Source organism: Trichosurus vulpecula, chromosome 1, assembly GCF_011100635.1.
Source record: "Trichosurus vulpecula isolate mTriVul1 chromosome 1, mTriVul1.pri, whole genome shotgun sequence".
NCBI lineage: Eukaryota > Metazoa > Chordata > Mammalia > Diprotodontia > Phalangeridae > Trichosurus > Trichosurus vulpecula.
The window spans coordinates 72,959,407-72,972,023 of NC_050573.1; the positions used below are offsets into that span (position 1 = coordinate 72,959,407).

At 43.3% G+C, this 12,617-nt stretch overlaps 1 protein-coding gene across 6 annotated transcripts in view; it reads right to left on the reverse strand.

Moving 5' to 3' along the window:
• The window catches only part of MLLT1 (MLLT1 super elongation complex subunit), a 90,781-nt gene that overhangs the window by 15,452 nt on the left and 62,712 nt on the right, over positions 1–12,617 (reverse strand). For 3 of the 6 annotated variants that reach the window (XM_036760588.1, XM_036760581.1, XM_036760602.1), the window contains exons 4-7: positions 11,638–11,781; positions 11,088–11,096; positions 7,066–7,191; positions 1,680–2,225 (exon numbers count right to left, since the gene is read on the reverse strand). In XM_036760588.1, the coding sequence (XP_036616483.1) occupies positions 1,680–2,225; positions 7,066–7,191; positions 11,088–11,096; positions 11,638–11,781 (825 nt within the window). The remainder of the gene's footprint in view (positions 1–1,679; positions 2,226–7,065; positions 7,192–11,087; positions 11,097–11,637; positions 11,782–12,617) is intronic. The other 3 variants (XM_036760599.1, XM_036760595.1, XM_036760606.1) reach the window with 2 other exon arrangements.

The following is a 12,617-nucleotide window of genomic DNA, read 5'->3' on the forward strand; positions in this document are numbered from 1 at the left end:
AACACTGCAAAGACCCTTTATGGGCAAATCCAGGATGTACAGACTGATAGTTCAAGAGCTCTCTTCTAGACTGACCGTCTTATTTTATAGATAAGGAAACTGAGGCTGAGAAAGTGATTTGTAGAAGGTTACACAGCAGGTGTTTAAGTAGCTGAGCCAGGATTTTTATTGCCTGATTCCAAATTCAGTGAGTGTGCACTTTCCCACACCGCAGGAGAAACACATCTCACATGATGAGGGCGCGCATGGCTTACAGTTAAAGCTATGGGAGAAAGACTAGACATTGAGGAGAGAATGGACTGACTGAAACCCCAAGCAGGGCCCAGCTGTCCTTCCGGCTCAAAGGTGGTAGGCCCCAGGAGGTTCAGAGCAATGGGCCCTCAGTGCACCCAGTTACTTATCTTTTTATGTGTATGTCCTGTCTCCCCAATCAGGCTGGGAGAGCCCCTGCCCTAGAGGGCAGGCATGTCTTCATTCTCTTTGAAAGCCCCAATGCCTGGCCCAGTCTGAGCAATGGCAGTCTTGTTTTAATAGGTACATGCCAGCCCAAGTGTCAACTCTGAAGGCTGTATGAGTTCTGGTGTTTGTTAAGCCATTAGTCACATGACTTTATAGTCCCACCTCATCCAAGATATCTCCAACTATAAGAGTGATGGGGACAAGTATTTTAGATCAACCATCAAGTTCACAAAACACCTGAGAGTATCTTGGTTTCCTCCCATCATTAGGAAGGAAATAGTCCTTGAGATCATTTAAGCCAGGTGTTGGCAAACTATGGCCTGTTTCCTCTTTTTATACTGCTCCCAAGGAATGGCTTTTGCACTATTAAAGTTTTACTGTATTTAAAAATGCAAAGACCACTCAATATAGAGCCCTTCATCTAGTCCAATCCCTCTCACTTTAGACAGGAGGAAACTATGTCCAGAGAAGGAAGATTACTTGCCCATTGTCACACAGGTCCAAGAGAACTGAGATCTGAACCTAGCCCTTCTAGACTCCAAATCCAGTGCTTTTTCTACCAAACTAGAATCTTGGAAATGGAAAGCACAATGCACAGACCAACTGGAGGGCTCTATTGCATGGGGAGAGAACTAGAGAAGAATTTCCAAGAAGAGGTAGCAGTGCAGTGGAAAGGGCACTGAATCTGGAGTTAAAGGGTAGGATTTTAAATCTTGGCTCTGCTTCCTACTTATATGAGCTTAGTAAAGTCAGTTCTCTCTGGATCTGAGAAGTTTGGGGTTACCAGGTTCCTTCAAGTGTTAAATCTTATGGCAGGCTAAGCCTGTATAAAGGTGAGAAGAAAGCATAACAGGTAGCCGGTAACTCAGGGGAATTTTCAGAACATGATACAAGCACTCATTTAGCACTTCTGCTTATTTCCTTTCCCCAAAATCACACAGGACATGATTATTTAACCTAGGTTATGATGTGATTTCATCCTCTTATCCCCCATTTAATTAGCATTAAGAGCATCTGGACACCCAGGAAACAAATCGGAAGAGATCTGCCCCTCTGCTCAAACTGAAGAGTTTACTCTCCCTTGTTCTGTGCCGGTACCCAGTGAGAACACTATCTCCCTGGGCCTGCTCTATGCATGGGCCCTGGCAGTGAAAGCCCTTCTTTGCTGGCAGAATATTCAGGAGATGACTGTCTACAGGAAGGAAGGAAGCCATTCTCACCTCGGACTTGAAGGAAGCTTCATCTTCAGAATTAGATTCTTCCAGATCCACAGGTTTTTTGATCTCCTTGGGCTCACTCTCTGATTTTACTTTCTCAGCTTTGGCATTCATCTTCTCCTTAGTCTGCTTCTTGTCCGGATATGAGGAAGACGAGGTCCGGGGAGAGGTCGCCAAGATGTTCTTTGCCCCTTTGGAGCTGCTTTTTTTTTGTTTTTTGGCGCTGGGCTTTGGTGAGTCCACATTGGCAGGTCGCTTGCTGGAAGGCTTAGGCTCAGGCTGGGGCCCACCCTTCGGAGACATATTTTCCAATTTGGTCTCCTTTACTGCCAGTTTTGGTTCCTTGAAAGCTGCTTTTGGAGGTGCCTTCTCCTCCTTGGGCAATTTATTCTCAGGGGGTTTCCGAGAGCTGTCCTTCGGTGGCTTAGTCTGTTCACGATCCAGGTCTTTGGAGGAGCCTTTGCTCTCAGAGTCTTTCCTCGGCTTCTCTCGGTGTTCCTTGGTCACTTTATGGGGCTTGGAGGCTTTACCACTTTCCTTATTTGCATCCTGCAATATAAGGGGAAAAATGAAGTGAGATGATGTCCCCTGGAAAGAAATTGCCTAAGGAGAAGAGTACCTTTCACTTTTACCACCCTTCCTCCTCCCTAACACTCCCAAGAAAATTATAGCCTGTCCAGTTCAGGGTTGGTTACAGAACATTTCCCCCAGAATGTAAAAGTCAGTCAGTAAATTAAATTATAAAGAAGTCTTAGCAAATCTCAGAAGGCCTCTGGCAAAGACTTCCATATACGCTGCAATGATATTTCCTGAAGATTCTCAAGGACTGCAAATGTTATGTCAGTTATTTTAAAGGCCTACTTTATAAAGCCACACACATACCACCATCCCCTCTTGCTCAAAAACTTTCAATGGCTTTCCACTGTCCAGAGTAAAAAGCTGACACCTCTTGGCTAGGTGTGGGTAGCCCTCCGTGATTTGACCCCAACCTACCTTTCCAAGCCTTCTCCCTTACAGCTCTTCCTTATAGGGCTGACTGCTCCTGCCAAGCCTGGTTTAGTCACTGGTTCCAGGCTACATCATGCACATGTACACCTTAGCTCACTTACGTGGACCCACCAGAAATGATCCCCCTGCCCACCTCCCCCTCCTCTCTTTCAGCAGATAGAAGTCCAACTTTTATCTCAAAACCATCTCGCCCAGAAATCTTCCCCAACAGCCCTCATGGGATGTTCTTCCTCCACTCTATTATCCATTCAATCGACAAACCCTTAAGGAATACCTCAGTATAGACAAATGTTCTCTACCTGGTGCTGAGACTGAGGTGAGGGATATAAAGAAATCTTAAGTCTTAGCCCTTGACCCGTAGGTGTTTTAACTTGGCTCTCAGTTCATTCTTCTAGTACTGTTACTTATCATTTATGTGCATGTGTCCTTGCTCCTCAGTTAGGCTGCCAGGCTCTCGAGGGCACAGACTATATCTTATTCTCTATGCAGCCTTAGCAACCAGCAGAGTGTCTGTATGCAGTAGGTATTTAATATATATTTGAGTTGAGCTGAACTGATAATGATGACAATTTCTTATTGGCTCTGAAAGTTACAGCCAGTCTATTACATCACTGATCAATTCAATTATTCTCCGGAAAGCTCTACTCGTACTAGATGACAAATAAACAGAGAGACAGCCAAGGCCAGAATCTCCTCCAATTAACTCAGGCAGGAAGGCTGCAAGTATTGGGAAAATCATCACAACCATTACACTGGGCCCAAGCTAAAGAAAGGAGATACTTCAATGAAGCTGTCATCCACCAGTTCCTGGGGTTGGGGGAGAGTGCTCTGATAAAGAGAAGAAAAAGAAAAGCAGGAAGGTTCATCTGAATAATAAAGCAGTATGAACTCTACACCCACTCAGGGGCCTAGTCAATCTGATCATCCTTGCAATCCATCTAAGGCAGAGGGAAATTACCATAGGGAAGGACAGAGTAGAAGGAGCAGTCTATTTCTCTACTGAAGGACTTCCAAACACCCCAAAATTCCCACATCAGATCTAAACAATTTATAATCATTCAAGTCCAGTACTTGGGATTCCAAGTGAAACTAGTGGGAAAGGAAGCACTGCATAGAGTATTGGACTCTGAGTCAGGAAACCTGAGTTCAAAATCTGGCTATAAGATCATGAGCAGGTAGGTAGTTTAATGATTTCTGTGCTTGTTCTATAAAATGGGACTATTACAAACAAAATGCACATGATTATTACCAATAATAATGATCTATTTTAAAAACTCATTTCCCCCCTTCTTTTTCAATCCATAGGCTTTAAGCTAATAAGGGTACTTTCACATGGCTGAGGTTTCCCAAGGCATTTTTGCCTAAGTCAAGGTACCAAACAGGAGGACTACTAACACTTTCTGACTCTGGGTTTACTGGTCCCAATCCCACAAAAACAGCCCCAATTCTGGAGGGAGACAAAGACCAGCATGCAACAGGATAAACAGTACCTCCATCCTTGACTCAATCTATATTCACTTTATTTCCCCGTAATCTTCTGTTGTGCTAATCTCCCAAAATAACCCTGTACATGTTAACAACTCTTACGTCACTCAACACAATCCACAGGAATCCGATCAACGAGAGTCTTCACTTGAGAGTTCTGAAGACTCATCCATTAACAGCTTGGGCTGCAGTCACCAGGTGGAATTCTTGGCCACAAAGAAGTCAACGAAGAGAAGTCCTGTTGTTGGTTTACCAGGAAGGATACCAGGCCAATGGCCTGGAACCATTTGTAACCAGACTAGTGTCTACTTTATACCTTCCATAACGAAAAGAAACAATGGACTATAGAAACAAAGAGCTCTCTACCATTGTTTTAATAAACACTGTCAATTTAGCTTCTTTCATCATGAGAGAAGCATAGTTTTTTGAGCAGAAAGGAGCCTTAGAGGTTATCCAGTACAATCCTTTACTTTTAAGAAGGAGAAAACCAAGGCCCAGTGAGTCATGAAGGTCCAGGACTTGCTGGTGGTGACACAGGGTAACTTTGCTTACTAACTAGATTAGCCTAGGATAATTATGACAGAATCTCACAGTCTGCGCAGGGTTCAAGTTCACCTTTTAGTTTATCCAACTGTATAGACTATGCGAAATTCCTACTTGCTGTGCAGCCTTCTCAAGGTTTGCCTGGGATGGATCTTGAGGGAGACAGAAGCCACCTAGTTGACCAGGGATTATAGTCACTGGGTATCTCCTTCCTCTGCCTACTTATAGCTAAAAGAGATATAAGGAGCTCAGCCACTAAATTCCTGTAATTGTCCAAGGGAATGGAAATAGGAAAGGAAAGATAAGAAGAGCTACAGAAAGGCATCCTCTAAGCCTTCCCCTCACCCATTATCTCCTGCAATGACCCCTCAACCCTGCTTGGCCCTTTTTGTAGGAAAAGAATAAGCACTCCAAGAAACCAGAAGAAATTAAGGCTTTTCCCTTGCAGAAAGCCTATGGGCTCACAAAGAAACAGTCTGAAAAGAGAGTTCAAAGGACTAATGGTTCCTGACAAGATAGAGAGATGGAACTTCTTGGGCCAATCTGCTTCTGAGATGGTTATAACCAGGGCTTGACTTAAAATGCCATTACTGAGGAAAGCCAGTTCAAGATGGAAAGTTTTTAAATGGCAGTAGTGAATGTGAGCTTGCTTCATTTCTGAATTTTTCTTCAGCTGACTGAGAAACCTAAATGGATTTGCAGCAAGCAGGCAACTAATAATTCACTTGGTTCAGGAAGGCTGCAGCTGGAAGCTCATGTACCTCAAGACCTTTTCCCTCAAGCACAAGGGACCCTGGAAGGAGGCACATCATGGTGACATGACACATGGCGATTCTCCTGGAAAATGCAGCTATGGCTAAAAGACAACCACAGATCCAACCGTCTAGGTGGGCTGTTTCTTCCTGGGCTCAGGACCAGACCCTTCTCAACATAGAAGTCCTGGGTGACTTCAGAATGATCAATTAGCCACTGCATGGAAAGTGGGGGCAGACTTTGGTCGGAAAATATAAATGACATATAGAAAATCCTCAAATGACAAGATCTTTGGTGAGAGAAGAATTTCCTCTCTTCTATAGTTAGGCCATGGGGATAAAGATGAATCACTAGAGCCCACAGTAGAGACAATTCCATCCTGCCCTCTAATGCTCTATCAAAACATCTCTCAAGTGTTTACTCCAGAGGTGCATCCTGTTTTCTCTCATATATTCTCCTGACTGGAAGTGGCTTCAGTTATTATCTGCTTTCATCTTCATCTGAAGGAGAAATTTCCCTCCACAATGTTTATTTCACAGCCATATGACTGGCATCTCAGGAGGAAAACAAAACCTAAGTAAGACACCTAAGAAATTCCCACTGACTCAGATCAGTATAGCTCTTCTGTACAAATAGTCTATTCTGTAGCATAAGGGACCATAACCTCTTTTATATGGGCTCTTCCATTTTTCTAACTACCTAAAAGATCAAAGACATGAGACAGCTAGAAAGAAGTTAAATAAACTAGTTAGCTGTTGTGACAAGAAGAGAAATGGCTGCTTCAAAGACTGAATGTACCTTAGCCACTAGGGAGGGTTTAAATGAAGGGGAAATGGGGGCATCAGACTGTGGATGACAAATGAACATTAAGAAGTTTGTATTTATATAGTAACAGCTAGTGGCATTTCTAAGGGCTGATCCCATAAGCTTGCCTTATATGTTTATTCAGACAGGGATGATTTGGGAAGACAGAAGGGAATCCAAGTAGACCTGGAACAAGACATAGGACTCTATTAACTACACTTTCTATATCCCCAAGGGTAAGGAATTAGTGGGATATATTGTATTCTATTCTTTATCCACCCACTCTCAACAGTTTTATGTGACAAGTTTTCAGTCATTACTGAAAAAGCAATTCTGCAGAAGCATCCCTAAAGCCACACTCATGGGCTTGGCATTAAAGTACTGATCTAACGACTGTGTGTATATAGCTCAGGAGATCTGAGAAGTTTTGCAGAGACACTCCAGAAGGAAAAAGAACCCCTGAACACTGAGGATGATGAAAGATGCCAGCCCAAAGGTCCATCATGCAGAAATGAGCAGCACCACTGATTTTAAGCTGAGCACAGCAAAAGGAGCATTTACTACTCTGTGCAGTCTTTTTTCCAAATACAGGAAAGCCTGTTACTCTGGGTAGAGGAACTACTCAAAGATAAGTACAGCCCAAGCCAGGGAGAGAGCAAAGAGGGAAGATGCCAAGGGGAGGGCATTCCAGAAACTCAGAATCAGACTACACCTGAGGGAATTGCACTTAATACAGGAACCCTCCAGCAGCTGGGCCACAACGCTCCCAAATGACTGTGTCTCCAGCCTCACTAACCTTGGAGCCATGGGATGGTTTGGTCTTCTTGGGATCTGAGAAGGCAGAGAGTGGTATTGTGGGCAACATGGGGTAGTCAGGACTGGGCCTGGATACCGTTTCTGCTCCTTCTGGCATTACCATCACCTAGTAATAAAGAAGAGACAGATATTATCAATGAGCAAGGAGAAGAGTGGAAACCCAAATGGGAGGAGATAGGTGCTGTATCAGCTACAGCTAAAAGCACCTGGAAGTCTCCTTCATAGGCAAGGGAAAGGGCAGTTTATGGGGTACTTTCCCCTAATAAGTCAGACATCTCTCTTAATGTCATTAACTTAATTCTCAGCACTCAAAATGAAGGGTGATGAGGTGTACTGCTATATGCCAGTTCTACCAGGAAAGACAGAAGGATTGCTGTGACCAGTGAATAGGTAACATGACCTCGGAGACACAACTGGAGTACCATGTGCAGCACATTTTGAAACAGATGTTCCAGAAAGAGTGCTATGGGGATTTTGAAGAATTAAAGATTTCGAAGAATTAATTTGACTTTAAGCAACTGGAAACACAATTTGGGAAGACAATGAGAAGCTAGATAAATACTAGCAATAAGCAATCTTATAATGCCTTCTGCTAAACATGGACAGATGAATGACAACCATGAAGTCCCACATATCCCTGACCTAACTTAGTTGGCGAGCAACCTGATTTTTCAGGTAGATGGTGATGATTGAGAAACAAAGAAACTGTTAAGTGACTTGTCCAAGAACATCCAGCAAAACTTGAGAAAGAATCAGAAGAGGAATCAAGATCCTCAGATTTAAGAAGGACATTTCAGCTCTTCTCTTTGCAAATGCAATTCCTCAATACGATCTTGAGACAGAAGAGCTCTTCAATGCTCTCTTTGTTGGAAAGGTACAAGAAATTAAAGGATCCAGGGCAACCATACCAATGTGAGCTCCCAGGGGATCCATCCCATAAACCTCTCCCCAGCTGAAAGAAAGTTTGCCAAGTCAGCAATTATGGGCACAGAAAGCAGAATAGGGAAGGGGCTAGCTACCTGAATGCTAAAAGATAATATTTGTTGCTCACTCCAGAATCTGGGTCACAGCAAGATGCACAATAAAAAGACCAGAAAATAAGCCTTTTCAGAATTTGATTCAGCTAAAGAAGCATTAATTACACAGTCTATCACCTTTAATTCCATGGTGAACAAAATTAGTAAATTTAACTTAAGAAGCTAAAGTGAAAGAGAAAGTTTCTTCACAGTACTTATTAGGAGGGCACCTGCCCAGAGGAATGTTTGGAAAGAAGGTATGTGTGGCCTCTCACACCAACCACTTTGAAACTGTAAAGCATCAGGCCAAAGTGGGTCATCAGGGCATGTCTCATGTGAAATTCATGACAGTATGATAGTGTCATAATAGTATCACTAAAAAGGTGGTCGAAAGAAATCAATCCATGTGCTATTCCTACCAAAATGACTACAGTTAAGCTGAAAATAAAATGTGGAGTAAAGTCCCTCCCACATATAGGCTCCCAGAAAAGAGAAGCGGCAAACAGACACAGGGAGAAGATGCAAGGGGAGCAACTGAACCCCAGCTAAGCAGCTGTGGTCTTTGCTTCATCCATAGATTTCCTTGAGGTTCCTGAACTCCTTTGGGTTGTCCATCACAGGTCTTTTCTTTCCACTTAGAGTTCAACTCAATTCTCTCTCTTCAAACTGATTGCCTTATCCCCCTAAATTCTGACATCTTACTAAGGTAAACTGATTTTTTTTCCTCTTTTCTTAATGAAGGTAAAATCCTTAAAAAAAGAAAATCAATTGAGTTAATGAAATAAACCCCACAGCTTGAGAAGACATCACTAATCATGTATTTCAGACTCCATTAACTTAGTGGAGGTACAGAGCTGGTGATATCTCTACCAGAATGGTCAATATTCAGTCTCATTCTACTTCCAACTGAGCCTCATACCAGCAAGGCTAATAACCAGGCCTGGGGGACATGCACAAACAAGTCAATTATTGGTTTAATATTTAGCTTCATTCCTTTTGGCAGAAACTTAAGGGGAAGCAACTAGTCTGCTCAATTCTGACAGGTTCCTGAGAAGTGAATGGTTATGAACAATAAAAAGTTGCTAAAGGCAAAGCTATCCACCAAGGTAAAAATGAAGTCTCCCTCATAGGTTTCAACAGGATAAGTGCCTACTAGGTACAAGATACTGTGCTAGGTCTGAAGACTCATTCCTCCTGGTCTTTAAGTCATTAGAGAGGATACAGCTAGACCCTCTTTGTGGGATGTTGGCTTTGGTGGTACTAGACTTCAAAGAAGGAAGGTAGCACAACCAATGCCATCACTCCTGGGGCACCAGGGGCTACTCAGCTTGCCTGATTGGCTTTAGATGAAAAGAGCTGCATGAAACCCCATCCCTCTCCCTCACCTCCACCAGTCTGCAGCATTTAAGGGCCTTGTTAGAGGTAATTCAAACCAGCTTCTAACAAGGCCTTCCTCTTTCTCAGCAGCACCCAAGACAAAGACCACTAATACTAATAACCTGTATTCCATAGCCCAGACTCCTTCTTTACTGATAGAATGATTCCTTTTAAGAGTTGGCCTGCAGATCAGTCAAGCTACAGCCTGTTTTTCCCCTTCTTTCTTTTTTTTTTTTTTCTCTATTTTTCTGATGCTATTAGTACTTCCTACCAAAAGCTTTCTCTTCTATGAGAAGAGGTAGTACATCAGGGCCCTGAAGCACTTTGGAGAAAAGGTTGTAAACATCTACTGTGAAAACACATCCAGACTCATTCATCTTGGACTTTGGCTTTCCTTGCAGAGATCCCCACAGCCAGCAGGAGGAGACTTAGTAACTAATGAACTTGGCCCCCTTCCCTTTCCTCCCTTTTTTTTTGGGGGGGGGGGGGCAGGGCAATTGGGGTTAAGTGACTTGCCCAAGGTCACACAGCTAGTGCATTTGTCAAGTGTCTGAGGCCAGATTTGAACTTGGGTCCTCTTGACTTCAGGGCCGGTGCTCTACTCACTGCACCACCTAGCTGCCCTATCCTCCTTCTTTTTAAGGTAAAAAACTGATGGTGCTGGACAACTAATGAACATGAGGAACAGTCATTCTCTAGCCCCAGTGTCTTCTTTGGCACCCCCCCAAATGGGCAGTTTTCCTGACCAGGGAAGCTAGTTTTAGTTTCTCTTGCTGGTGGGAACTCTGGGAGGGCATAGGGGATTGGGAACAGTACTAGTCTTTCTATGATTTTTGTTTTATATCTTTTTACAAAATAAAAATTACAGTTCTCTCAATCCTCATTTTTCCCCATCAATCTATTCTCTACTGCCACTCTCTTTTCCCCTTGCCCCTCCATCATTTTATCCCTCCCTCTCTAGTCTTCCATCCATCCCCTTTTCCAGTCTCTCCTCTACCAAGGCTTTTAGTATGTGTTGGGTTTGAAACATTATGCATAATACTCTATAATTAAATCCCTAAGAAAATGAAGACAAAAAAAAAAAAAGGCACGGTGTGAACAATCTTCTCAAAGTCAAGAGGCTTCATTTCATTCCAATTCCTAGACATTCACTGTGGGCACTGCTTTTCCATTTCGCCCTTCAACGTTCAAACCCCCAAACACCTTCTGGGATCTTCAGCTAGAGCCAAACAAGGCCTCTCAGACTTTTGTCCTTTCATGACTTCTAAGTCAAACTTGTAGCCTGAAGGTCTAAAACCCCTAGAAACACAGCATACCTCTCTTTCAACATTTCCCTTCCCCACAGCAGCATGACCAACTCTTCCATGCAGGGCAGAGGCGTGCACACTAAGAAGGACAAGCCAAAGCAATCATGACACTTCTCACAGCTCACCAATATAAAACACAGCTGTCACTAGAAGCTTTTGACACAGTCTAAGGACATGGATAACTCAGCAAAACACACAGAGAAGCCACTTGGAACATCCTAAAACTGAACACAGATCCAGGAACCTGCCTGCCAGGAACCTCTAAACCAAGAGCTTAAGAAAATAACTGACAGGCCTCTCACCTTCTCTCTCTTCATCCATCCCATTCATTGGAAGTAATTTAACAGCAGGCAGCCAGAAAGGTGAGGGGGAGACAAAGAGCATCAATAATCCACCAATTAGATAATCGGCTCCTAAAAAAATCCAGAGTTGACTATACTAATATTTGGGCCTGACACCTATGGACTGCCCCAGAAAAGTCCTGTATTATCATCAGGATCTCCCATTAAATCACTACATTTCCCTGGCAAATAACCTGCTCTTTTCTCAGTCTCACCTTCTCTATCTATAAAATGGGAAAGGGGAAAGGGGTCCAATGATGTGATTTTTAAGGCTTTTCTAGCTCTAAAAATCTAATGCTAAAGTTCTGAGAGGAACCAGCTAGCTAAGAAGAATGTAGATGGCACCATCTGCCAACCAGGAAAGGCAGGGTTTTAATATCAACAGAAAACCACCTTTATTATGTAGCATGCACACACTTCAGCCTTAGGAGAATTTCTATTTCACAGAGTACCAGGTGTCTCCTCCCTGGCAAAATGAAAAAGTTTCAAAGCCAGCCCCTCGGGCACTCACCCCTCCTGCCCTCAGAAGCTTGGATCGGAATTCCTTGGTGGGGTTGTTGAAAGTCAGTTTCTCACAACGAAGATGATTCACAGGCGGATTTCCCTCCAGATTCAGGAACAGGTCATATGTGAAGCAAACCTTCTTCGGCTCCTCCTTAAACCAAGAAAACACAGGAAATCAGTTTTAGAGGATCAGACATGAGATTGCAGAGGTATTAGTGATACATGCTACATACCCCCAAAAATCTGTAAGCATGGCTTAATAAACAGTTTTCCTAACATATTCACTGACGGCCACCACAGCCTACCAATTTTCTCCACATTCTCAATTCGCTTACCTTTTTTCCTCCTCTTTTCTATCCCCTTTCCTTCTCAGGAAACCAAACTACGATAACCACTGCCTGTGCCCAGCTGCACTTCTTGAGCAAGTGGCTGCCTGGAGCCATACTTGGACTGCCCCCAACTCAAGTTGCTATGGAAAGTTCATAGCTCAGCTTGAATGGGGTATAATGGAAAGAATGCTAGACCTGAAGTCAGGAGACCTAGGTCCTAATCCTAGTTCTGACACTTAAAAACTTCGAGACTATGGACAAATCCCTTCACTTTCCTTAAACTCAGTTTCCTCTTCTGTAAAATGAAGGTAGTATTACTTTCACTAGCTACCTCAATGGTTGTGAGAATCAAATATGATAGATGTAAAACACTTTACATTAGTGCCATAAATCAGTTATTCTTAGGCTCTCAGAATTTGGGAGAGGATGGGGGAGACAGGGAAAGGGGCGTCAAATATCAAAAGGGTTGGGAGAAGAATGGAAGGGAAGAGGGCAGCTAGTGTAGCTGGCCCTCAGGAGAATATGGAGTATTGTTCCCCTCACATGCTCTCCTGAGCCTCCTGTCCATACTCCTCAGAAGGGCTGAATGCAGGAGACAGATAACAGTTGGTTGGACCAGGGAGCTCAAGAAGATTCCCTCGGGCAATCTAGACAACTA